Raw genomic sequence first — 24,370 nt, 5'->3', positions numbered from 1 at the left:
TCTAACAAGGGTCCTCGGGCAGAACAGCTGCCGTGGCACTTTGGTCATGCGGCCAAGTGGCTGCGTGCGCACCCTGAGGTTGAAGTTGCCCGAGTAGGTTTAGATCACAGGCACCTGTACGAGGAGGTCAGAAAGGCAGGGAGTCCAGCGCCTGTAGTGGGCATCTCGGAAGTGGTCTGGGAGGGAGTGCAGGCGCGGGGTCTGGACAACAGGCTCAAGGACCTGAATTGGTTGAGCCTCCATAAGTGCTTGCCGGTACGTTCCATCATGTACCGGTATAGTTTGGTGCAATCCCCCACCTGTCCAAGATCCTCTTGTGGCAGGGAGGAGACTGTGCGCCATGTCTTTTGGGACTGTGCCTTTGCCGGAGTAGTATGGGCTAGGGCACGGGTGTTGTTAGGTTTGGTAAGGGGGGATTTTGTATTGACGTGGGCCAGGTTAGAGAGAGGTGTAGGGAGAGCGAGAGTGATGGATAGGGACAGGTTTCTGCTCTGGCTTCTCATGAGTCTCTTTAAACGGGGGCTGTGGGAAGCCAGGCAGAACATGGTGAAGACAGGGAGAGATTGGGGGGTGGAAGGGATAGTGAGGAGGGTGGAAGGAGATTTGAGGGGCAGGATGAAGAGGGAGGAGAGGAAGTCGGGGCAGCACGCTGCTCGGGAGAGGTGGAAGGGGGATTTAGGGCTGGGTGTCATTTAGATTTGTAAGGGGATAGATTAGGGACGGGGAGATAGGGAAAGGTAGTTTGTAGGGTGACGGGGAGGGAAGATGCTCCCCTGAGGTGTTGTTTGGGGTTTTTGTTTTGTTAAAATTAAAATACCATTATTGGAGTATGTATGAAAATTATGAGTTGTAAAGAATGAATGGTATTGAAGGTAATAAATTATTTTTTATTTAAAAAAAAAGATAGGGCTGTTTTCGGTTTTCGTACGTTAGTTTATCGTGTATAGTTTCCGTATTTAATAAAATGAATCACAACTACGCTGCATTTTGGTCCACTCCCCCTTCCCACAACGAAAGCCGTGACAGAATCACCCACCACAACAGGACCAAGCGGCATGGTAACAGGCAAAAGCAACAGCAGGAGCAACAAAAGAAGGAATGGACATGGGAGGACGAATTAGACGGAGAAGGACCCTGGGCTCAGCCTGGAGAATATTGCCGTTCCAAGGAAGAACTGGAGGCGGTGAAAGCGGAGAGGCGCCGGGTCAGCGCCTGGGTCAGCGCTCCATACTCGTCCTGAGGCTGGTGAAGTTGGTGCCAGCCTCACGCACCAGGCCTCCTGTGCACCTCCCTAGCCTTGCATGTCCTGTGCCAGCACTGCTCTCAAGATCTCCAGTACGCCTTCACGGTCTAGCCCATCCTGTGCCACCTCCACACACCAGCCCTCCGATGGCAGCTCCCCGCACCAGGCTTCCTGTGCGTGTCCTCGGCCCAGTACCACCAGTGCCAGCACCACGCATCAGGTCTACAGTGCGCCTCGCCTCTCCAACCCTCCCCGATAGGTTCAGGTTTTGCGGCCGGAGTCCGCACCTTGGGGGGGGTACTGTCACACCCTGGCCATAGTTTACTTTGTATGTTTCTATGTTTTGGTTGGTCAGGGTGTGATCGGAGTGGGTATTCTATGTTGGATGTCTTGTCTGTTTATTTCAATGTCTGGCCTGATATGGTTCTCAATCAGAGGCAGGTGTTAGTCATTGTCTCTGATTGGGAACCATATTTAGGCAGCCTGGGTTTCACTGTGTGTTTGTGGGTGATTGTTCCTGTCTCTGTGTTTTGCACCAGATAAGGCTGTTTTCGGTTTTTGTACATTTGTCATTTTGTTAGTTTAATCGTGTATAGTTTCCGTATTTAATCAAATGAATCACAACTACGCTGCATTTTGGTCCACTCCTCCTTCCCTCAACGAAAGCCGTGACATTAAGAAAGTGAAATGTCAGATTAATAGTAGAGAGAAGGATTTATTTCAGCTATTATTTCTTTCATCACATTCCCAGTGGGTCAGAAGTTTACATACTGTAACAGATCTCGTCCTCCTCTGAGGAGGAGTAGCAAGAAGGATCGGAGGACCAAAATGCAGCGTGGTAAGTGTCCATAATGTTTAATAAAAACAACAGAACACTGGAACAAAACAAAATAACGTGCATCAACGAAACAGTCCCTTGTGGTGACAAACACTGACACGGAAGACAAACACCCACAACCCAACAGTGAAACCCAGGCTACCTAAGTATGATTCTCAATCAGGGACAACAATTGACAGCTACCTCTGATTGAGAACCATACTAGGCCGAACTCCAAAACCAACATAGAAAAACAAACAGACTGCCCACCCAACTCACGACCTGACCAGAACCATAACAGAACTATGGTCAGAACGTGACACATACACTCAATTAGTATTTGGTAGCATTGCCTTTAAATTGTTTAACTTGGGTCAAACATTTTGGAAAGCCTTCCACACGCTTCCCACAATAAGTTGGTGAATTTTGGCCCATTCCCCCTGACAGAGCTGGTGTAACTGAGGCAGGTTTGTAGGAATCCTTGCCCGCACACGCCTAACAAATATATATTGATAATAATATAGTCATATGTGACTATACTAGCTAGCCTAGTTGTTTCCTAGGTCAGGAAGGTGTCCATCTAGAAATGGCTTGTGTGACATGTTTTGGAATATTTTGTGCAACAACAGTTATTAACGTTAGTTCGCTACAGCAGCAGTAATGTTTGGTCAGTTGTTTTATTGCCACAAACATGAGGTTAACTATAAAAAGGTATTATTGTTGACATTAACATTATCCAACCAGATCATAACATCAGAGAACACATTCATATTTAGCAACAACACATTGTTACCAGAGGGAAGGAGAGAATGAGCAGGTGTAAATAAATTGTAGATTGTTTCATTTTGGGTGAATTTTTACGGGTAGGCTACACTAACATCCAGAGCACATTTCCAATGTGGTCCTTGAAGGAATAGACAGACAGCAGTATTAACCAATATACATACAGAGTAGAGCTATCCGAATGTAAACAGAATATTCTGCCTTTTTTCTAGAGGAAGCAATGTCTCCCTCCTCCCTCAAGCTGTATGAGGCATAGTTCTTTGGCTTCACCCCTCAGACCTGCATGGTGAGGGTATACAGCGCCTTTCAGGACTTCCTGAACGAATTACTGCTCGTTGTAGAAGCGGTGTTCGTGAGAAAACTAAGCGGGACTGAGCTCAATGGAGAGCAACTATGTTCAAGGGCAAGAGAATGCTCCCAAAAGTTGCAGATATTCCTTCAGGAACGCTTCAAACGTCTGACTTGTCTCATGGAAACTGTTTTAGTCAACAATGTCCTCTCAGTCCCGCCTAATGTGTTGTTACCTGATGACCAGCCACACAGAAAGTACATTCAACGTTTAGAGGAGGTTCTTAATCTGGAGTCTTCCCTGGCGGGGCTGCAACTGGTGTACCAGGCAGAGGTGTGTGGCAGGCAGGCCTTGCTGGCTGAGCTGGAGGAGCAAAGAGAGGTCCAAGAGCAGCTGGATGGAATCCTGAGGTGGATTGTAGAACTACACGCAGCGTGGATGCAGGAGGGAATGGCCAGCTTTCACGACAGCTTCCATGTGATGATGTAATCAGTCAAGAAAATGCAGGCTGTCATTGGAGAGGTCAATAAGAAAAGGACTGGATGAGGACTCGTCAGTGGGATGGACCCACATGGTGTAAAATACTTAGTGGTTGTTTGAGAAGGGAGGTCACAGGTGTAATTACATTCTGACTTGGAATAGCTCCCCCTGTTCAACATAAGATACAAATAGAATTCTATGCCTTTGGATGTATGAACAATTATTCGTCAGACCCAAGTATTATCGGCAAGAATGTGAGCACTTTTTCAACAAAAAAATCATCTTTGTGTTGATGTATTTCCTTTTTGATGGCTTTCTATACATTGTAAATATATTATCCACAATATTTGAATAGTAACAGAGGCTCAAGCTGTTAGTATTTTTTGAATCTCCCAGTCTGAAAGAGGAAGTTCACCCATTTTTACATGGGGCCTTATTTTCACTCTTTCTGTGTTTGTAGTTGATCCCCCAAACTGTAAAAAAAAAAAAAAAAAAAGCTTTGTTAGTCATCACTTGCCATAGACTACGTTGCGTTATGAAACACTCAACTAACTAATTTCAGAATCTTATTCTGGATAATGTCTCTGCACTTTGTCCTATAAATCCATATTTGCATAGTTTTGTTGTAAACCGCATCATTCAAACATGCATTTATACCACAGTGGGAGAAAAAAAGAAAATACAATTGTACAGGAACATCATCCATAATGAGATTCTGATGTAATAGGAGTTGGCTTGAAGTGTTATGGAGCATTTTATGACATATTTTAGACAGATTTATATAGTGCATTGTAGTCAATGGCAAGTCATGACCCATCAAATTGTGACAAACAATTTTCTCTGTAACAAAATATGTAATATAATAACTGTTTGGGGGATCAACAACAAGCTCACAAAGAGTGAAAATAACATGTTTAAATGGGTGAACTTCCCCTTTAACTCTGGATCTATGTAAGGCATTTTTCTGGAGCCATAGTCACCACAAGGGGGAACCATTGCTTTGTTATTTCATTTCAAAAATCAATTGACCAATCAGTGCGTTTGTACGGTGTGAATGATTTGGATTCTTTGTTCCGTAATATCTTTTAGGCACTATCATTATAAACATTTAACACTTGCCTAATTTTGAATGAATAAAGATGTGATTGTGCAATTGCATCTGATAAAATGTAAATCCTTTCCCTTGCCAATCATGGTCTGTCTGTCAGATACAGTCTGGGCTTGTCTGTGAGGACTGTGATGTTTAATGCTGTATGATGTTGACTGACTGATAAGCAGCTTGTTTGACAGTAGGCTGCTCTGACATCGTGGTCTCAGTGGGAGATCCTGCAGTGATTAGACTGTTGTGTGATGTCCATGGCTGGAACCCCAGACTATCTTTTCACAAGGGTTCTTTCTGTTAAATTATCTGCTGGTAAAATGTAGGTCAATATTCAATTAAATGCATTTTTATTAAACATAAATACATTCCCGGTATCCATTAAATAAGTGTACAGATTTCTCCCAAACAAGGCAATATGCACTGCACAACCAAAATGTGTTCTTGTGTTGGGGACATGTTTGTAAGAACAGGGTTTTTCTGCTCCCATAAGTATTTTTCTGTTCCTACTGTTTTTAGCCTGTTGTGGTGGATCTAGTCAGGTAATATCAAAGTAGCATAACATGTCTGTGAAGCCAGGTTCAAACCTTTTCATGCTCAATTAAACCTGAGACATGTATGTCCCGATTCTTTTTTTTCTTTCTGGAGCTTGGGAGTACTATTGCAAATCTTGGTATACTCTGCCTTTCTTTTCACAAGTAGAAGCATACCATTTTTGTGGTTTATGATGTAAAAAGGCACAACATTTTGTCAATGCAATAGATGGAAGCACAATAGAAATTGACATTCTACGAGAGAGCACAAATGATTGGTACTGTCTGAAAAAATTAATTCCATTCCATTTTGCATAATTCACACTATTGTGAATGTTATGGCACAATACTGTATACTGTGCAGTAGTTCTGCTCCCTAAAAAAGTGACATTCTTGGACGTAGTGCTGCTGGAGGGCTAGCACTGTGAGCCTGAGCATAATAAAAGGGATGAGGAGAGCAGTGAGGGTTGGAGTGGGGAGGGGGGACTGGGTTAGCAGCCTCAACCGCTCTGTCTCTTTCATCTGTCTCTCGCTCTCATTAAAGCCAAAGCAGCGGGGGCTGCCCAAATGAGCCCAAGGATGCAGGGATGGAGCCTCGCATCAGGAGGGTGGAATAGGAAGCCTGGACAGGCTGTCTCCCGTAAGCCCCTTTCCCCTCTCTTTGCTTATTCCTCAATCCACTTTCCCAATCCCTCTTCTCCTCTCCCCAATCCACCTCTCTCCTTACCCTGCCACTGGGATCACTCTGGGGCTCAACTCCACTGATAAATAACTCTTATCTCTCTCTCCACCTTCTCACTCAGCCAGGACACATTCCTGACAGGGCTGTAGAGTAGCAGCTATCCCTGAATGGGCCTGAAATGGTGTTTCTGTCAGATAGAGAGCCAGTGAATGATGCAGGAGGGCAGCATTAATTAGGTTCAATCTGGGATGGGGTGATTAAGAAGGGTGAGGGAGAAGAGACCGACCCCATTAGTTTAGTGATAGAATGAGAGAGCTCTTTCTCCATATATGGGGGATACAGAGAGAATGCTGATGTGAGTATGTGCAGGTTTGCTCTGTGTGCTTATGCACAGGTAGGTCAGTGAAAAGAGATTCACTCTTTAAGGGTGAAATTTTAACATCCCAATCTATATTGCCACACAGCTACGATTGGTCTTGAAAATCATTATATGCAAGGAAGGTAGTATGATCAGTACTTTGGGTCTAGTCAGGTTTCTCTAAGGCTGGTGGGTAGTATGCTGAAGTAGCTACTGAAATTAAGGCTTTATTTGCAGTTAAGTTGCATAATATTGTAAATACAGATGTGTTAATGTAACTAGAAGATGTGATTCGGAGATTAAATAAATGTCACGGCTGTACAAAGGAGAGGACCAAGGTGCAGCGTTGTGAGCGCACATTTTCTTTATTTGAATCAAAATGACGCCAAACTAAACCCTACAAAACCAAACCGTGACGCTCAAAAGCAAAGTGCTTTAAATAGAGTCAACCTCCCACAAATACAGGTGGGGAAAAAAGGGCACCTAAGTATGATTCCCAATCAGAGACAACGATAGACAGCTGTCCCTGATCGAGAACCATACCCGGCCAAACACAAAGAAATAGAAAACATAGAACACAAAACATAGAATTCCCACCCCAACTCACGCCCTCACCAAACCAAAATAGAGACATAAAAAGGATCTCTAAGGTCAGGGTGTGGCAATAAAGGGGAAGAATTTGACCTCAAGAGCATTTTAAACAATGTAGAATTGTGATTACAGGAGGAACGTCATGTGGATTATGCAAACAGTACATTTTTTAGGTGGTACCAGTTCTGTTATGATCTTGTCCGTTTCCATTGTGCTTCCATCTATTGGTAAGTCATTTAGAAAATTCTACACCTGCATTGCTTGCTGTTTGGGGTTTTAGGCTGGGTTTCTGTACAGCACTTTGAGATATCAGCTGATGTACGAAGGGCTATATAAATACATTTGATTTGATTTTGATTTGATGTTGAGATTAAATCAGAAGTGTGGGAGTGATGGACGATAGAAGGGGTTGGCCATATGTGGACGATCAATAGGGCTTGTGGAAAGTTCTCCTTGGGCTAAACCTACATGGACAGATTATGCAGCCAATCAACAGAAAGTAGCTGATCAATTATGCGTACATATTACACTTTGTAGATGGTTAAACAAAACAGGCTAAATTGTGATCCTTTCATGGTCATATGTTCTTGCATGCAGATCAATAAGATTGAGATTTTCATTGAGCGTTGCTACTTTTTTAGCAACTTTTTTCCTCATTGAGAAGCTTACAATTTTATAAGTTTATATTTATATAAATGTATATAAAAATATATATTCTGTTCTATTGTCACACCCTGACCATAGTTTGCTTTGTATGTTTATATGTTTTGTTTGGTCAGGGTGTGATCTGAGTGGGCATTCTATGTTGTGTGTCTAGTTTGTCTGTTTCTGTGTTTGGCCTGATATGGTTCTCAATCAGAGGCAGGTGTTAGTCATTGTCTCTGATTGGGAACCATATTTAGGTAGCCTGTTTGGTGTTGGGTTTTGTTGGGTGATTGTCCTTTTGTCCTTAGGTCTGTCGTGTGTTAGTTTGCACCAGTATTAGGCTGTTTCGGTTTTTGTTACGTTTATTGTATTTTGTAGTGATTCGTGTTTCTTCAGTTTCATTAAACATGGATCGCAATAGCCATGCTGCATTTTGATCTGACTCTCTCGTGACACCTAGTCTTATATGAACATAAAAGGCACATAAAAGCAAGTCAGTATGCTTCCGGCTGGCAGAACATGAAGTAAAAAGAGATTTAATCTTTATTCAGCATGGCACTTGGGGAACAACACTGGCAAGAATTCCCCACAATGATTACAAGTTCAGGTTTTCAGTGGTTTCCACTACATGCATGGTCCTATAGCAACCAGAAAATTCAGGCAGCAGAAACTATGCTTGTTATTCACCTTAGATTATTTTAGTTTATTACAGACACTCAAACTGCATTCTGAAGTAGGCAAGTGTAGCCTGCTCTAATCAGCTATGTGCCATTTTTGGTGAAGTTGAAACAAACATTTGTTATAAGATCTCCGAACTGAAATGAAGAACACCATAGTTTTAATTTATTCTAAAGAAATCACATACAGTGCATTCAGAAAGTATTCCGACCCCGTGACTTTTTCCACATTTTGTTACGCTACATCCTTATTCTAAAATTGATTAAATAGTTTTTCCATCATCAATCTACACACACACACTACCCCATAATGACAAAGCAAAAACATGTTTAGATTTTTTTGCAAGTTTATTACAATTATAAAAAACATATCACATTTATATAAGTATTCAGACCCTTAACTCAGTACTTTGTTGAAGCACCTTTGGTAGTGATTACAGCCTCGAGTCTTCTTGGGTATGATAGTACAAGCTTGGTACATCTGTATATGGGGGGTTTCTCCCATTCTTCTCTGCAGATCCTCTCAAGCTCTGTCAGGTTGGATGTGGAGCGTCGCTGCACAGCTATTTTCAAGTCTCTCCAGAGATGTTTGATCGGGTTCAAGTCTGGGCTCTGGCTGGGCCACTCAAGGACATTCAGAAACATTTCCCGAAGCCACTCCTGCGTTGTCTTTGCTGTTTACAAAGACTCATTGTCCTGTTGGAAGATGAACCTTCGCCACAGTCTGAGGTCCTGAGTACTCTGGAGCAGGTTTTCATCTCAGATCTCTTTACTCAGTTCATCTTTACCTTGATCCTGACTAGTCTCCCAGTCCCTACCGCTGAAAAACATCCCCACAGCATCATCCTGCCACCACCATGCTTCACCGTAGGGGTGGTGCCAGATTTCCTCCAGACGTGATGCTTGGCATTCAGGCCAAAGAGTTCAATCTTGGTTTCATTAGACCAGAGAATCTTGTTTGTCATGGTCTGAGAGTCCTTTATGTGCCTTTTGGCACAAGCGGGCTTTTACTGCCTTTTACTGAGGGGAGTGGCTTCTGTCTGGCCACTTTACCATAAAGGCTTGATTGGTGGAGTGCAGCAGAGAAGGTTGTCCTTCTGGAAAGTTCTCCCATATCCACAGAGGTACTCTGGAGCTTTGTTAGAGTTGCCATCGGGTTCTTGGTCACCTCCCTGACAAAGGCCCTTTTCCCCCAATTGCTCAGTTTGGTCGGGCAGCCTGCTCTAGTAAGAGTCTTGGTGGTTCCACCTTCAATGCTGCAGACATGTTTTGGTACCCTTCCCCAGATCAGTGCCTCGACACAATCCTGTCTCGGAGCTCTATGGACAATTTCTTCGACCTCATGCCTTGGTTTTTGCTCTGATATGCACCGTCAACTGTGAGACCTTTTATATAGACAGATGTGTGCCTTTCCAAACCATTTTCAATCAATTGGATTTTCTATTTTAGGTTGTAACGTAACAAAATGTGGAAAAAAAGAAGGGGTCTGAATACTTTCCGAATGTACTGAATGCCTACAACTACAGAACTGTATTGGGAATTTCTGTTGGCCACAAAACTCATTTATTAAATCCAGTGCTCCTTATGTTTGTTTCCTGTGCATCCCATTGCTAAGTAGCTAAAAAGTAGTAAGTAGTTGAAAAGTTGCTAAAATGCTAAAGTTGTCCATGATGAGATTCAAACTTGCAAACATCTGTCTTATGTAACCATACCAAATGTAACATATAATACTCATTTGAGATTATCCAAATTTAAGTTTACTATGTTACGTCTAGTCTATGAGACCAGGCTGTCCCTCCCAACAGCCTCCCAGCCTTTGTTCATCAGAGGTCTTTGTTAATTGCTGCCATTTGAGGACAGACTGTCATTGGATTGGCGTGACACTGGGATGCTCTCCAGGGTGCTAAAAGGCCATTGCTCTCCTACTGCTGCACCTAATGGAACAAGGCTCCTGGTTAACCTTCAACCTCATATACTGTGAACAAGACATCATCGTTCTCATAACATTACTATTTGTTTTTACTGGCCTGTTATTGAGCTTGAGTTTGTAATTACGCTGATGTTCTAGTTGGATGATCTGGGTTTTCTGCTTTTAAAGCAATAGAGATTGCTAGGACAGTAGAGACAAGGTGGTCTCTGTCTACCATTATACTGTATGTCCAGTTTACATCCTAGGGAGAATTGTGTTGATGCATTAGATGAATTATCCAATTTTATTTGTCTCTCAAACGTCTCTGAAAGACACTAATCCAGACGCTTATAAGAAATCCTGCTACAACCCCTGACAAGCCATCAAACAGACAAAGCGTCAATATAGGACTAAGATCAAATCCTACCACGCCAGCTCTGACGCTCGTTGGATGTGGCAGGACCTGCAGACTATCACGGATTACAAAGGGAAACCCAGCAGTGAGCTGCCCAGTGACACAAGCCTACCAGGCAAGCTAAATGCCTTCTATACTTGCTTTGAGGCAAGCACCACTGAACCATGCCTGAGAGCACCAGCTGTTCCGGTCAATTGTGTGATCTCGTTCTCCGTAGCCAACGTAAGTAAGACCTTTAAACAGGTCAACATTCACAAGGCCACGGTGCCAGATGGTATAACAGAACATGTACTCGGCGCATGCGCTGCTCAGCTGGCAAGTGGCTTCACTGACATTTTCAACCACTCCCTGACCATGTCTGTTATACCTACATGTTTCAAGCAGTCCACCAAAAGTCCCTATGCCCAAGAACGCCAAGGTAACCTGTCTAAATGACTATCGCTCTACAGCACTCACATCTGTAGCTTTGAAAGGCTGGTCATATCACATCAATACCATTGTACCAGACACCCTGGAACCATTCCAATTCGCATACCGCCCCAACAGATCCACAGATGACACATCTCTATTGCAATCCACATTTCACTCTCCCACCTGTATAAGAGGAACATCTACAGTGCCTTCATAAAGTATTCACACCCCTTGACTTTTTCCAAACGTTGTCTTACAGCCTGAATTTAAAATGGATTAAATTGTCATTTTGTTTAACTGGCCTAAACATAATACCTCATAATGTCAAAGTGGAATTATGTTTTTAGATTTTTTTAAACAAAATAATTACAAATGAAAAGCTGAAATGTCTTGAGTCAATAAGTATTCAACCCTTCTGTTATGGCAAGCTTGAATAAATTCAGGGGTAAAAATGCTCTTAAGTCACTAAATTGGATAGATTCAGTCTTTGGAATAATGGTGTTTAACATGATTTTTGAATGGACAACCTTGTCTCTGTAGCACACACATACAATTATCTGTAAGGTCCCTCCACCGGGGCTGTAGTGGAGCGGGTCGAGAGCTTAAAGTTCCTCGGTGTCCACATCACTAAGGAATTAACATAATCCACACTCACCAACACAGTCGTGAAGAAGGCACAACAATGCCTCTTCCCCCTCAGGAGGCTATAAAGATTTGGCATGGGCCCTCAGATCCTCTATAAGGTCTACAGTTGCAGCGTCGAGCATCTTCATTGGCTGCATCACAGCTTGGTATGGCAACTGCTTGGCATCTGATCGCAAGGCACATCACTGGGGCCGAGCTCCCTGCAATCCAGGACCTCTATACCGAGGAAGGCCCGAGGAAGGCCCTAAAAGTTGTCAGACTCCAGCCACCCAAGTCATAAACTGTTCTCTCTGCTACCGTACGGCTAGCGGTCTGGAACCAACAGGACCCTAAACAGCTTCTACCCCCAAGCCATAAGACTGCTAAATAGTTAACCAAAAAGCTTCCCAGACTATCTGCATTCATCCCCCTTTGCACTAACTATTTTGACTCATCACATACATTGCTGCTACTTCTTATTATCTACAGTACAGTTGAGTTGGATGTTTACATACACCTTAGCCAAATACATTTAAACTCAGTTTTTCACAATTACTAACATTTAATCCTAGTAAAAAATACCCTGTCTTAGGTCAGTTAGGATCACCACTTTATTTTCAGAATGTAAATGTCAGAATAATAGTAGAGAGAACGATTTATTTCAGCTTTTATATTTTTCATCACATTCCCAGTGGGTCAGAAGTTTACATACACTCAATTAGTATTTGGTAGCATTGCATTTAAATTGTTTAGCCTTCCACAAGCTTCCCACAATAAGTTGATTAATTTTGGCCCATTCCTCCTGACAGAGCTGGTGTAACTGAGTCAGGTTTGTAGGCCTCCTTGCTCGCACACACTTTTTCAGTACTGCCCACAAATGTTCTATAGGATTGAGGTCAGGGCTTTGTGATGGCCACTCCAATACCTTGACTTTGTTGTCCTTCAGCCATTTTGCCACAACTTTGGAAGTATGCTTGGGGTCATTGTCCATTTGGATGACCCATTTGAACCAAGCTTTAACTTCCTGACTGATGTCTTGAGATGTTGCTTCAATATATCCACATACGTTTCCTTCCTCTTGATACCATCGATTTTGTGAAGTACACTAGACCCTCCTGCAGCAAAGCACCCCCACAACATGATGCTGCCACCCCCGTGCTTCACGGTTGGGATGGTGTTCTTCAATTTTTGCAAGCCTCTCCCTTTAACCTCCAAGCATAACGATGGTCATTATCGCCAAACAGTTCCATTTTTGTTTCATCAGACCAGAGGACATTTCTCCAAAAGTACGATCTTTGTCCCCATGTGCATTTGCAAACCGTAGTCTGGCTTTTTATATGGCGGTTTAGGAGCAGTGGCTTCTTCCTTGCTGAGCGGCTTTTCAGGTTATGTCGATATAGGACTCTACTGTGGATATACAGTGCCTTGCGAAAGTATTCGGCCCCCTTGAACTTTGCAAACTTTTGCCACATTTCAGGCTTCAAACATAAAGATATAAAACTGTATTTTTTTGTGAAGAATCAACAACAAGTGGGACACAATCATGAAGTGGAACGACATTTATTGGATATTTCAAACTTTTTTAACAAATCAAAAACTGAAAAATTGGGCGTGCAAAATGATTCAGCCCCTTTACTTTCAGTGCAGCAAACTCTCTCCAGAAGTTCAGTGAGGATCTCTGAATGATCAATGATTGTTGTCCTGGGGTGGGTGGACAGAGTCTCCCACCTCAGCTGTAGATCTCTGCAGTTCATCCAGAGTGATCATGGGCCTCTTGGCTGCATCTCTGATCAGTCTTCTCCTTGTATGAGCTGAAAGTTTAGAGGGACGGCCAGGTCTTGGTAGATTTGCAGTGGTCTGATACTCCTTCCATTTCAATATTATCGCTTGCACAGTGCTCCTTGGGATGTTTAAAGCTTGGGAAATCTTTTTGTATCCAAATCCGACTTTAAACTTCTTCACAACAGTATCTCGGACCTGCCTGGTGTGTTCCTTGTTCTTCATGATGCTCTCTGTGCTTTTAACGGACCTCTGAGACTATCACAGTGCAGGTGCATTTATACGGAGACTTGATTACACACAGGTGGATTGTATTTATCATCATTAGTCATTTAGGTCAACATTGGATCATTCAGAGATCCTCACTGAACTTCTGGAGAGATTTTAATATTTTAATAATTTTGCACGCCCAATTTTTCAGTTTGCAAAAGGTCGCAAAGTTCAAGGGGGCTGAATACTTTCGCAAGGCACTGTATTTTCTGGAATTTTCCAAGCTGTTTAAAGGCACAGTAAACTTAGTACATGTAAACTTCTGACCCACTGTAATTGTGATACAGTGAATTATAAGTTAAATAATCTGTCTGTAAACAATTGTTGGAAAAATTACTTGTGTCATGTGCAAAGTAGATGTCCTAACCGACTTGCCAAAACTATAGTTTGTTAACAAGAAATTTGTGGAGTGGTTGAAAAATTAGTTTTAATGACTCCAACTTATGTGTATATACACTTCCGACTTCAACTGTATCCTGTTGCCTAGTCACTTTACCCCTACCTATCTGTACATGTCTACCTCAATTACCTCGTACCCCTGCCCATTGACTCAGAACTGGTACCCTGTGTATACAGCCAAGTTATCTTTACTCATTGTGTATTTATTCCTTGTTTTATTATCTTTCTATTCATTTTAAGTTTCTCTCTGCATTGTTGGGAAGGGCCCGTAAGTAAGCATTTCACCTACGAAGCATGTGACAAAGTTTGATTTGAAGACTGGCATAAATACAAGCAGACTTGTCATTTCCTAGCAGCATCTAAGGGATTCTGGAAAGCTTACAAAACCATACCTTTTTAGACTTTTGCCTCATTAAAACATACTGCTGTTCTCAACTGTAAAACCCCAATTAAAGCTTGTAATTTTTTGGCAAATGGGAACATTTCAGACATGTTTTCCTCTCAAATATGCCTCTTATTTTTGGTAAAATTTTTGGGGTGAATAAGTCAAATCTGATACCTGTACCACAACTTTACATATAAAGTATCAAGCGTGATTAAGTGATAAATTAACATTCTCATTTAGATTTGAGTTTTTGGAGCAACTACAAATTTCAACATACTGCCTAAATTACAACAGTTTCAATAAAGAGGTAGCACTTCTACTCCATAATGCACCGTGCTTGTAAACAAACAAAGAGTAGCAAACCGTCCCTAACTATAGTAAGTAGGCGTGACTGATCCCAGTTGGGTGGGATCAGAGAGTATTTCCCACCATGTAATGGCAGCTAGCCTGGAGTAGGGCTTCCCAGTAGACAGAGGCTCATCCCCTGGCCTTTGGGGTGTGACCTGACTCAGCCAGAGAGTGTGGGCAGTGACAGGGAGGGACTGGCAGACAGCTGGTGACAGATTGAGTGTTCCTGGCTGGCAGTCCATTAGATTCAGGGAGAAGAGACGACAAGCCCTCCTACCCACCCACCCACTCTGCCTGGCCCGCAGTCTGGGAGTGGAGGAGGAACCCTCCCCCCCGAGCTTCTCTCGGGCTATGTGGAGCTCCATGGTTACCACAACTTGCAACACTTGACATTGTGGACAGGCAATGGACAGCTAGAGATGGACATAGAATACAGCCTCTGAGGAGGTCTAATTTGATTATACTGTCCATTGAGGCGATAGAAAATGATGAAGAAAATTGTCTGTTAGCAATTTTGAGGTCGGCATGACTGATGGGACTTCAATTTTCAACAACACCACAACCTTTCAATGAGAATGTAAAATTTGCACCTCACAGCAAAACCCTCCAAAAACATGCCTCATTATGAAAATACATTTTTTTTTCTTTATTATACATAGGCAGCTATTAGGACACCTCAGACAATGGGCGAGGCCTGAGTGGCTGGGTGAGGCAGCTGTCACAGCAGACACGGGGAGTTGGGTCTTTCTCCTGGCTGTCACTAAGCCTAGAGGGTGCAGAGATGGCTCCTGCTGGCCAATTATCCTCCCAGAACCAACAAAGCCCCCATAATGGCAGCTCTGCTGGCCCAATGCCAGGAGGGGAACAACAGCTAGCCCAGAGAAAGGCAGGACAGGGCCACTCCCCAGCCTCAAGAGCAGGAAGTCCCACTAAGGAAGGGGCCTTTAACACTACTGCTGTCCCCCATGTACTTTTTTTTTTTTTTAACCTTTATTTTACTAGGCAAGTCAGTTAAGAACAAATTCTTATTTTCAATGACGGCCTAGGCACAGTGGGTTAACTGCCTGTTCAGGGGTAGAACGACAGATTTTTTACCTTGTCAGCTCGGGGATTTGAACTTGCAACCTTTCGGTTACTAGTCCAATGCTCTAACCACCCTTCTCTTGTGCTGAAAGAGAAAAATATAAAGCCTGAATTTAATTCCCCAATGGTTTTTTGATGAAAATACAGGGTTAGTAATGAGTGTGGGTGGCAGTGAGAACTTACTCTGGCCAATCCTGAATTAATTTACAAATCAGGCTTGGCAGTCAATCAATCATAAATGTTGTACTGCTTCATACTAGTTGATAGATAAATTGGTATTGGTTTTAAACTTTTTCTCAGATTGAATGCAGTGTAACCAGGATTCAAGCACTTTCAACTGAGGAACTACTCTGTATTAAACTACTGTTCTTCATACAGCAAAGAATTGACAGGGGTGCAGGTGAAAGAGCACATCTATTGTACACACCAGTCTCTCAGTACCATTTAAAATGACACAATGACAAATCAGAGTTCATATAGGGAATATGACTACCAAAACAACTAACCACTTAAAATTGCATTATTAACATATTTATTTTTCCTTGGCAAAAAATAGGTTATGGTTAATGTGTGGTGAAAGTGTTTAATTGAACATTTCAGTTTTGCTTACTCACCAGTGTGTGACAAATAAAGGTATGATGCAGTGTTACTAATGTAGTGGCAACATTAAAGACATTTTATTGTCTATATATATATATATATATATATATATATATATATATATATATATATATACACACACACAGTTGAAGTCGGAAGTTTACAAACACTTACCTTGGAGTCATTAAAACTCGTTTTTCAACCACTCCACAAATTTCTTGTGAACAAACTAAAGTTTTGGCAAGTCAGTTAGGACATCTACTTTGTGCATGAAACAAGTAAGTTTTCCAACAATTGTTTAGAGACAAATTATTTCACTTGTAATTCACTTATAATTCAGGCTAATTGACATCAATTGGAGGTGTACCTGTGGATGTATTTCATGGCCTACCTTCCAAATCAGTGCCTCTTTGCTTGACATCATGGGAAAATGAAAATAAATCAGCCAAGACCTCCGAAAAGAAATTGTCGACCTCCACACGTCTGGTTCATCCTTTTGGAGCAATTTCCGAATGCCTGAAGGTACAAACAATAGTACGCAACTATAAAAACCATGGGACCACGCAGCTGTCATACTACTCAGGAAGGAGACGCATTCTGTCTCCTAGAGATGAACGCTCTTTGGTGCGAAAAGTGCAAATCAATCCCAGAACAACAGCAAAGGACCTTGTGAAGATACTGGAGGAAACACACAAAATTATCCATATCCACAGTAAAACGAGTCCTATATCGACATAACCTGAAAGGCCGCTCAGCAAGGAAGAAGCCACTGCTCCTAAAACGCCATAGAAAATCCAGACTACGGTTTACAACTGCACATGGGGACAAAGATTGTACTGTTTGGAGAAATCTCCTCTGGTCTGATGAAACAAAAATAGAACTGTTTGGCCATAATGTTATTGTTATGTTGTTATGTTTGGAGGTTAAAGGGGAATGCTTGCAAGCCGAAGAACACCATCCCAACCGTGAAGCATGAGGGTGGCAGCATCATGTTGTGGGGGTGATTTTCTGCAGGAGGGACTGGTACAATTCACAAAATAGATGGCATCATGTGGAAGAAAAATTATGTGGATATATTGAAGCCACATCTCAAGACATCTGTCAGAAAGTTAAAGCTTGGTTGCAAATGGGTCTTCCAAATGGACAATGACCCCAAGCATACTTCCAAAGTTGTGGCAAAATAGCTGAAGGACAACAAAGTCAAGGTATTGGAGTGGCCATCACAAAGCCCTGACCTCAATCCTATAGAACATTTGTGGGCTGAACTGAAAAAGTGTGAGTGAGCAAGGAGGCCTCCAAACCTTACTCAGTTACTCCAGCTCTGTCAGGAGGAATGGGCCAAAATTCACCCAACATATTGTGGGAAGCTTGTGGAAGGCTACCTGAAACGTTTGACCCGAGTTAAACAATTTAAAGGCAATGCTACCAAATACTAATTGAGTGTATTTCAACTTCTGACCCACTGGGAATGTGATGTAAAAAATAAAAGCTGAAATAAATCATTCTCTCTACTATTATTCTGACATTTTACATTCTTAAAATAAAATGGTGATCCTAACTGACCTAAGACAGGGAAGTTTTACTAGGATTAATGTCAGGAATTGTGAAAAACTGAGTTTAAATGTATTTGGCTAAGGTGTATGTAAACTTCCGACTTCAACTGTATATATATTATTTTTGGTTAAATGTTTGCTCTATTTCTCCTATTGGTAGTCTTGTCCTATAGCTGCATCTCCCCTACAGACTCAGGAGAGACGAGGGTCAAGAGCCATGCATCTTCCGCAACACGACCCTGCCAAGCTGCACTGCTTCTTGACACACTGCTTGCTTAACCCAGAAGCCAGCCGCACCAATGTATTGGAGGAAACACCGTCCAGCTGGTGACCGTGGCCAGCTTGTAGGCACCCAGCTGCCACAAGGAGTCGCTAGAGCGCAATGGGATATGAAATCCCGGACGACCAAACCCTCCCCTAAACTGGACTGCGCTGGGCCAATTGTGTGCCGCCTCATCGGTCTCCCAGCCACAGCAGATAGTGACACAGTCTGGGATCGAACCCGGGGCTGTAGTGACGCCTCAAGCACTGTGATGCAGTGCCTTAGTGTGCTGCACCACTCTGGAGGTGTAAAATATGGATTTCAGCTTCTTTGTTTTTTTATGGATATACACATGACAAGTGTGGAACTATAGCCTACATCAAGGCATGCTAGCATGTATATTTGATATAATACAAAAACATTGACAAGGGTATTGAAGTGACAACATGTATCTGAATAATTTACAAAACATTTGTAGGTACAAAACGTAGAAAAATGTATGACCTTGTGCATCAAATCATAACACTGCAAGATACTGTATGTTTGCTGGGAAAGTGTTACACTATGGGAGGTTACAAACAGTTCCACTAAATATATAACTAGATCAGTGTTAGTCTTTTTTCTGAATTGATTAGTTTCAAAAGAAATTGGATTATTCACCATTTATACTGAACATTGTTATAGGCCTAGTAGTCATAAACTATATAAAATATATGACAGTAAAAGTACAGCTCTCCTACAGTCGTGTGCCTGAAAGATGGAACTGGAAGTATGCAGTTTCATATTTTGTTCATTGTACAAGCCAGCACAACAGCTTCGTGTTCAGTGCAATATAGTTAGTGCAACTGTGGAAAACCATCAAGGATATGTCCACATTTATATAAACAATACCTAAAGGACCAAACACCTAAAATGCAAGCTGCAATATGAATTTATGGAACTGGTGGAAGCAAAGTGTAAGCATCAGAAAATCCATGGCCTTATTCAGGGTAGAACATTGAACATTTATAGATAGAAATGTACTGCACAGAGCCAACAACACTATAGTCAATGCTATTCTATAAAATGTATGTCTATCTGCGGTCATGTCTATCTGAATGTTTCACCCCACTAAATAGGCCCCATACATACTGTACCATTTTTCACATGACAATAGACAAGCAAGAGTTGTGTTTTATCAGCACAACTCTAGATTATGGATGTCTATCATCATCCTGAGTGTAAAGTCTTCCCCTTCGGTGTTTGCAAATCTAAAATGTACAGAATAGAGAGATGCAACATAGCAGAAGCTATTTTAAAACCCATTGGAAGAGGAGCTGGAACCATCCCCATACTGCTAAAAGGGCTGGATCGATACCAGTACCGCAAAACTTGTAATTATTGTGGCAAGGAAACTAAACACAAAGTGGATTTAACTTTAGAAAAACAGCCCTAATGTTGGAAACAGACATCAATATGTTTTCATCCAGAGGCACCCATTTTTTTTACAGACAGCAGGTTAAAGTACCAAGAAGTGTGGTCTGTTTCTTATTTTAATTTTTGCTATGATATCAGTATCGTAATATTTTTTTCATCACAGCTAACTCTGGTTGTTTTCAGAATGTCTGCATTTCATTCTCTCAATTTATCTCAGTGTCCCTCTCTTTGACTCTGGAGGTGCCTAAAATGGCACCCCATAGTGCATTACCAAACCCCTTGGTCTCTCTGAGGAAGACATCTATGTGATGGCTTGTCGCCAGAGGGGACCGCTGTGCTGTTTGGGGGGCTGCTGCAGCAAGATGGCCGAGTAGTGGTGACACAGGCGGAAGCAGGGCAGCACGTTCTTGACCCTGTCCTGACAGATCACACACTTCTTCCTCTCCTCATGCTCCTTCAACAGGCTGAGGAGGCCAGTGTCTACTGGAGGGGCCCAACTGCTGCTTCACTGTAGTCCTTGTTGTTGTAGACGGGTGGTGGTATTGGTCTGGGTCAAGATTGATGTCATCCCACCTACTGTTGAAGTGTTAAGTATAACTCCACTTGTTCTCTTCCAATCTGCTCTGGGGTAGAAGGGTATCTGTATGATCAGTAGGACTACCTGGGGCCCTTAGATCCATAACTGGGTGCCCCACTCCACCTTCGGCAACAGAAGGTTGTACTCAATCAATCAAATGTATTTATAAATCAGCTGATGTCACAAAGTGCTGTATAGAAACTTAGCCTAAAACCCCAAACAGCAAGCAATGCAGGTGTAGAAGCACGGTGGCTAGGAAAAACTCCCTAGAAAGGCCAGAACCTAGGAAGAAACCTAGAGAGGAACCAGGCAATGAGGGGTGACCAGTCCTTTTCTGGCTGTGCAGGGTGGAGATTATAACAGAACATGGCAAAGATGTTCAAAGATGACCAGCAGGGTCAAATAATAATAATCACAGTGGTTGTAGAGGGTGCAACAGGTCAGCACCTCAGGAGTAAATGTCAGTTGGCTTTTCATAGCCGATCATTCAGAGTATCTCTACCGCTCCTGCTGTCTCTATAGAGTTGAGAGTGAGAGAGACTCTTAGGGATGGCATGGACAAGAGAGGAGAACCAGCCAGGCAGAGACAGCAAGGGCGGTTCGTTGCTCCAGTGCCTTTCCGTTCACCTTCACACCTTCCTGGGCCAGACTACACTCAATCATAGGACCTACTGAAGAGATGAGTCTTCAATAAAGACTTAAAGGATGAGACGGAGTCTGCGTCTCTCACATGGATAGGTAGACCATTCCATAAAAATGGAGCTCTATAGGAGAAAGCCCTGCTTCCAGCTGTTTGCTTAGAAATTCTAGGGACATTAAGGAGGCCTGCGTCTTGTGACCATAGCGTACGTGTAGGTATGTACGGCAGGACCAAAGAAAGATAGGTAGGAGCAAGTGATGGGGTCAAATTGGGGTCATGATAGGGGCTGCACCAAATGTTTGATGTGTTATAATAAATGTTTATGCTTATGTTGTATTAATAGATGGGGAGGGGCTATGGGACCCCTCCTCCATATTTATAGGGTCCTAGACTACAGATTAACAATATATATATATATTCATTATAAGGTTTTAAAATTGTTCCACAGTCTTTTCTAAGTCTCTGCCTCTTATAAAGAAATGGTCTGAGAAATGTGTGAATTATTGCATGGGGTCTGTGAGAAAGCACTTCAAAGATAAACATAGAACCCTGCAGGGGAGTAAAAGAGATAAGAGACTAGTCAGAAATACCTCTATAAATCAACTTGGGGGAGTGGACATTTACTTCTGAGGCCTTAGAAAACACTGGAACTATTGTATCTCTCTTGCAAGTTTGTAGAGCTGTGTATGCATGGGCTTGGTCTGATGAGTAGATGGTAATGATGTAAGCAGTGACATCACTAGGGCTGGACTTGGGTCTTTTCTTATGGGGCAGAACTTAGGAGAGACATCAGTTGTATGTGTGATGTTTGATCTTTGACTTCTGTCTACAGCTGTATTTTGATTCAAATTGTTATGATTTATAAGTGCACATTGACTGTTCCTTATTTGTTAAGTAAATAAAACGGAGCACAGAAAAAGGGAACCAACACAAGCCCATGTAATGCTTTGTAGGTTAGCAGTAAAACCTTGAAATCAGACCTTGCCTCGACAGGAAGCCAGTGCAAAGAGGCTAGCACTGGAGTAACATGATCACATTTTTCGGTTCTAGTCAAGATTCTAGCAGCCGTGTTTAGCACTAACTGAAGTGTATTTATTGCTTTATCTGGGTAGCCAGAAAGTAGATCATTGCAGTAGTCTAACCTAGAAGTAACAAAAGCATGGATTCATTTTTCTGCATAATTTTTGGACAAAGTTTCTGATTTTTGCAATGTTACGTAGATGGAAAAAGCTGTCCTTGAAACAGTCTTGATATGTTTGTCAAATGAGAGATCATGGTCCAGAGTAACGTCGAGGTCCTTCACAGTTTTATTTGAGACGACTGTACAACCAAGATTAATTGTCAGATTCAACAGAAGATCTCTTTGTTTCTTGGGACCTAGAACTAGCATCTCTGTTTGGTCCGAGTTTAAAAGTAGAACATTTGCTGCCATCCACTTCCTTATGTCTGAAACACAGGCTGCCAGGGAGGGCAATTTTGGGGCTTCACCATGTTTCATCGAAATGTACAGCTGTGTGTCATCCGCATAGCAGTGAAAGTTAACATTGTGTTTCCAAATTATATCACCAAGAGGTAAAATATATAGTGAAAAAAATAGTGGTACTAAAACGGAACCTTGAGGAACACTGAAATTTACAGTTGATTTGTCAGAGGACAAACCATCCACAGAGGCAAATGGATATCTTTCCGACGGATAAGATCTAAACCAGGCCAGAACTTGTCCGTGTAGACCAATTTGGGTTTCCAATCTCTCCAAACGAATGTGGTGATTGATGGTATCAAAAGCAGCACTAAGGTCTAGGAGCACGAGGACAGATGCAGAGCCTTGGTCTGACGCCATTAAAAGGTAATTTACTACCTTCACAAGTGCAGTCTCAGTGCTATGATGGGGTCTAAAACCAGACTGAAGCATTTCGTGTACATTGTTTGTCTTCAGGAAGGCACAACAGCCTTTTCTAAAAATTTTGAGAGGATTGGAAGATTCGATATAGGCTGATTGTTTTTTATATTTTCTGTGTCAAGGTTTGGCTTTTTCAAGAGAGGCTTTATTATTGCCACTTTTAGTGAGTTTGGTATACATCCGGTGGATAGAGAGCCGTTTATTATGTTCAACATAGGAGGGCCAAGCACAGGAAGCAGCTCTTTCAGTAGTTTAGTTGGAATAGGGTCCAGTATGCAGCTTCAAGTTTTAGAGGCCATCATAATTTTCATCAATGAGTCAAGAGATATAGTATTAAAAAACTTGAATGTCTCCCTTGATCCTAGGTCCTGGCAGAGTTGTGCAGACTCAGGACAACTGAGCTTTGGAGGAATACGCAGATTTAAAGAGGAGTCCGTAATTTGCGTTCTAATGATAATGTTCTGCTTCTTGGCTGTCTGGCTTGTGCCACCTGCCTCATGGCCTGTGGTCTGGCAGCATTATCTTGAAGAGCTTGAGCTCGCTCCATGGCCAGCAGGTAAAGTCTACAGATGGTCCTCTTCCATTCCTGATATGGTGTTGACAAAGTCAAGACTTTGCTTGGCCACACAAGGGAGTGCCCGGGTGGAGATAGAGCAAGGTCAAAGCAATGATGACTGGTGTTAGGAGCAAGTAATAGATGAACAGACACACTAGAGCCCAGAAACTTCAGGGCTAGCTTGCAGGGTGTCCAAAGCAGTAAAGAGGTGCCCACCAGGCAGCTGTATAGAAAGGCGAGAAGGGAGGGCCAGCTCCATGGCTTTATGTATGGGGCTTGATACTGCCTCCCAGGCCCCTACCATTGCAGAGAAGCAGTTCTGAGTGCCAATGAGGAGAATGTTGACAAAGTAGAAAACAAGGTTGAGCAAAATGCTGAAGCCTTCACAAGTCTGTTCAAGCACAGTATGTACAGACATTAGTCCACAGTGTAGCAGCTCCTTGCTGCTCCAAACAACATAAGAAGAGAGGTGGCCCACCATTTTGAAACTCAAACACCCCTCCTAAGGTCTGCATCCATCCCTCCAGTACATTACAAGCTCAGTGTGCTGTGCGTATGACCACCTCTGTTACAGTGAGGAAGGAGTTCAGGGCACAGTTATAGCATTCTAGTAAGGTGGAGCCACACGGCACCACTGGCAGAGAGGAACCCATGTGGGAGAAAAGTCGGCCTAGCCAATTCACAAAACAGATGATCACTTCCAGTAGAAGGCAAAACGTATCCAGGTATTTTCCAATAGCACAGGAAGCAAAGTTCACTACATCCATATTAGTGTACCCTACAGAAAAACAAAATAAATGTGTTAAAGTTTGCCATTGAACTAAATGTACATTTCAAAACATGTTTATAATGTTATACACCTGTGCAAGATAGCTAGCTAATTAGTAGATTCAACTTCAGTGGACCATATAGGAGCAGCATACAAAACATAGCAAGTTAGATAGCACGTGAGCAGTTATGCTAAGCAGCATAGCTAGCTATCGTTCAAGCTGTGCTACATCAAGTGGCTAACTAAAGCAGTTATTGCTACTTTCCAGTTACCTAAC

At 42.4% G+C, this 24,370-nt stretch overlaps 1 protein-coding gene and 1 pseudogene across 1 annotated transcript; one reads left to right on the top strand and one right to left on the bottom strand.

Moving 5' to 3' along the window:
* Window positions 1-3,126: 3,126 nt before the first annotated feature.
* LOC135549212 (protein MIS12 homolog) lies at window positions 3,127-3,621 on the top strand. The gene has a single exon (XM_064979243.1). The coding sequence runs from the start codon at window positions 3,127-3,129 to the stop codon at window positions 3,619-3,621; it is 495 nt and encodes a 164-aa protein (XP_064835315.1).
* Window positions 3,622-19,952: 16,331 nt separating this feature from the next.
* Window positions 19,953-24,091, bottom strand: LOC135549211 (E3 ubiquitin-protein ligase RNF26-like; annotated as a pseudogene).
* Window positions 24,092-24,370: the final 279 nt, after the last annotated feature.

This window comes from Oncorhynchus masou, chromosome 12 (genome assembly GCF_036934945.1).
Source record: "Oncorhynchus masou masou isolate Uvic2021 chromosome 12, UVic_Omas_1.1, whole genome shotgun sequence".
Lineage (NCBI taxonomy): Eukaryota > Metazoa > Chordata > Actinopteri > Salmoniformes > Salmonidae > Oncorhynchus > Oncorhynchus masou.
This window is presented reverse-complemented; position numbering and strand designations above follow the sequence as displayed.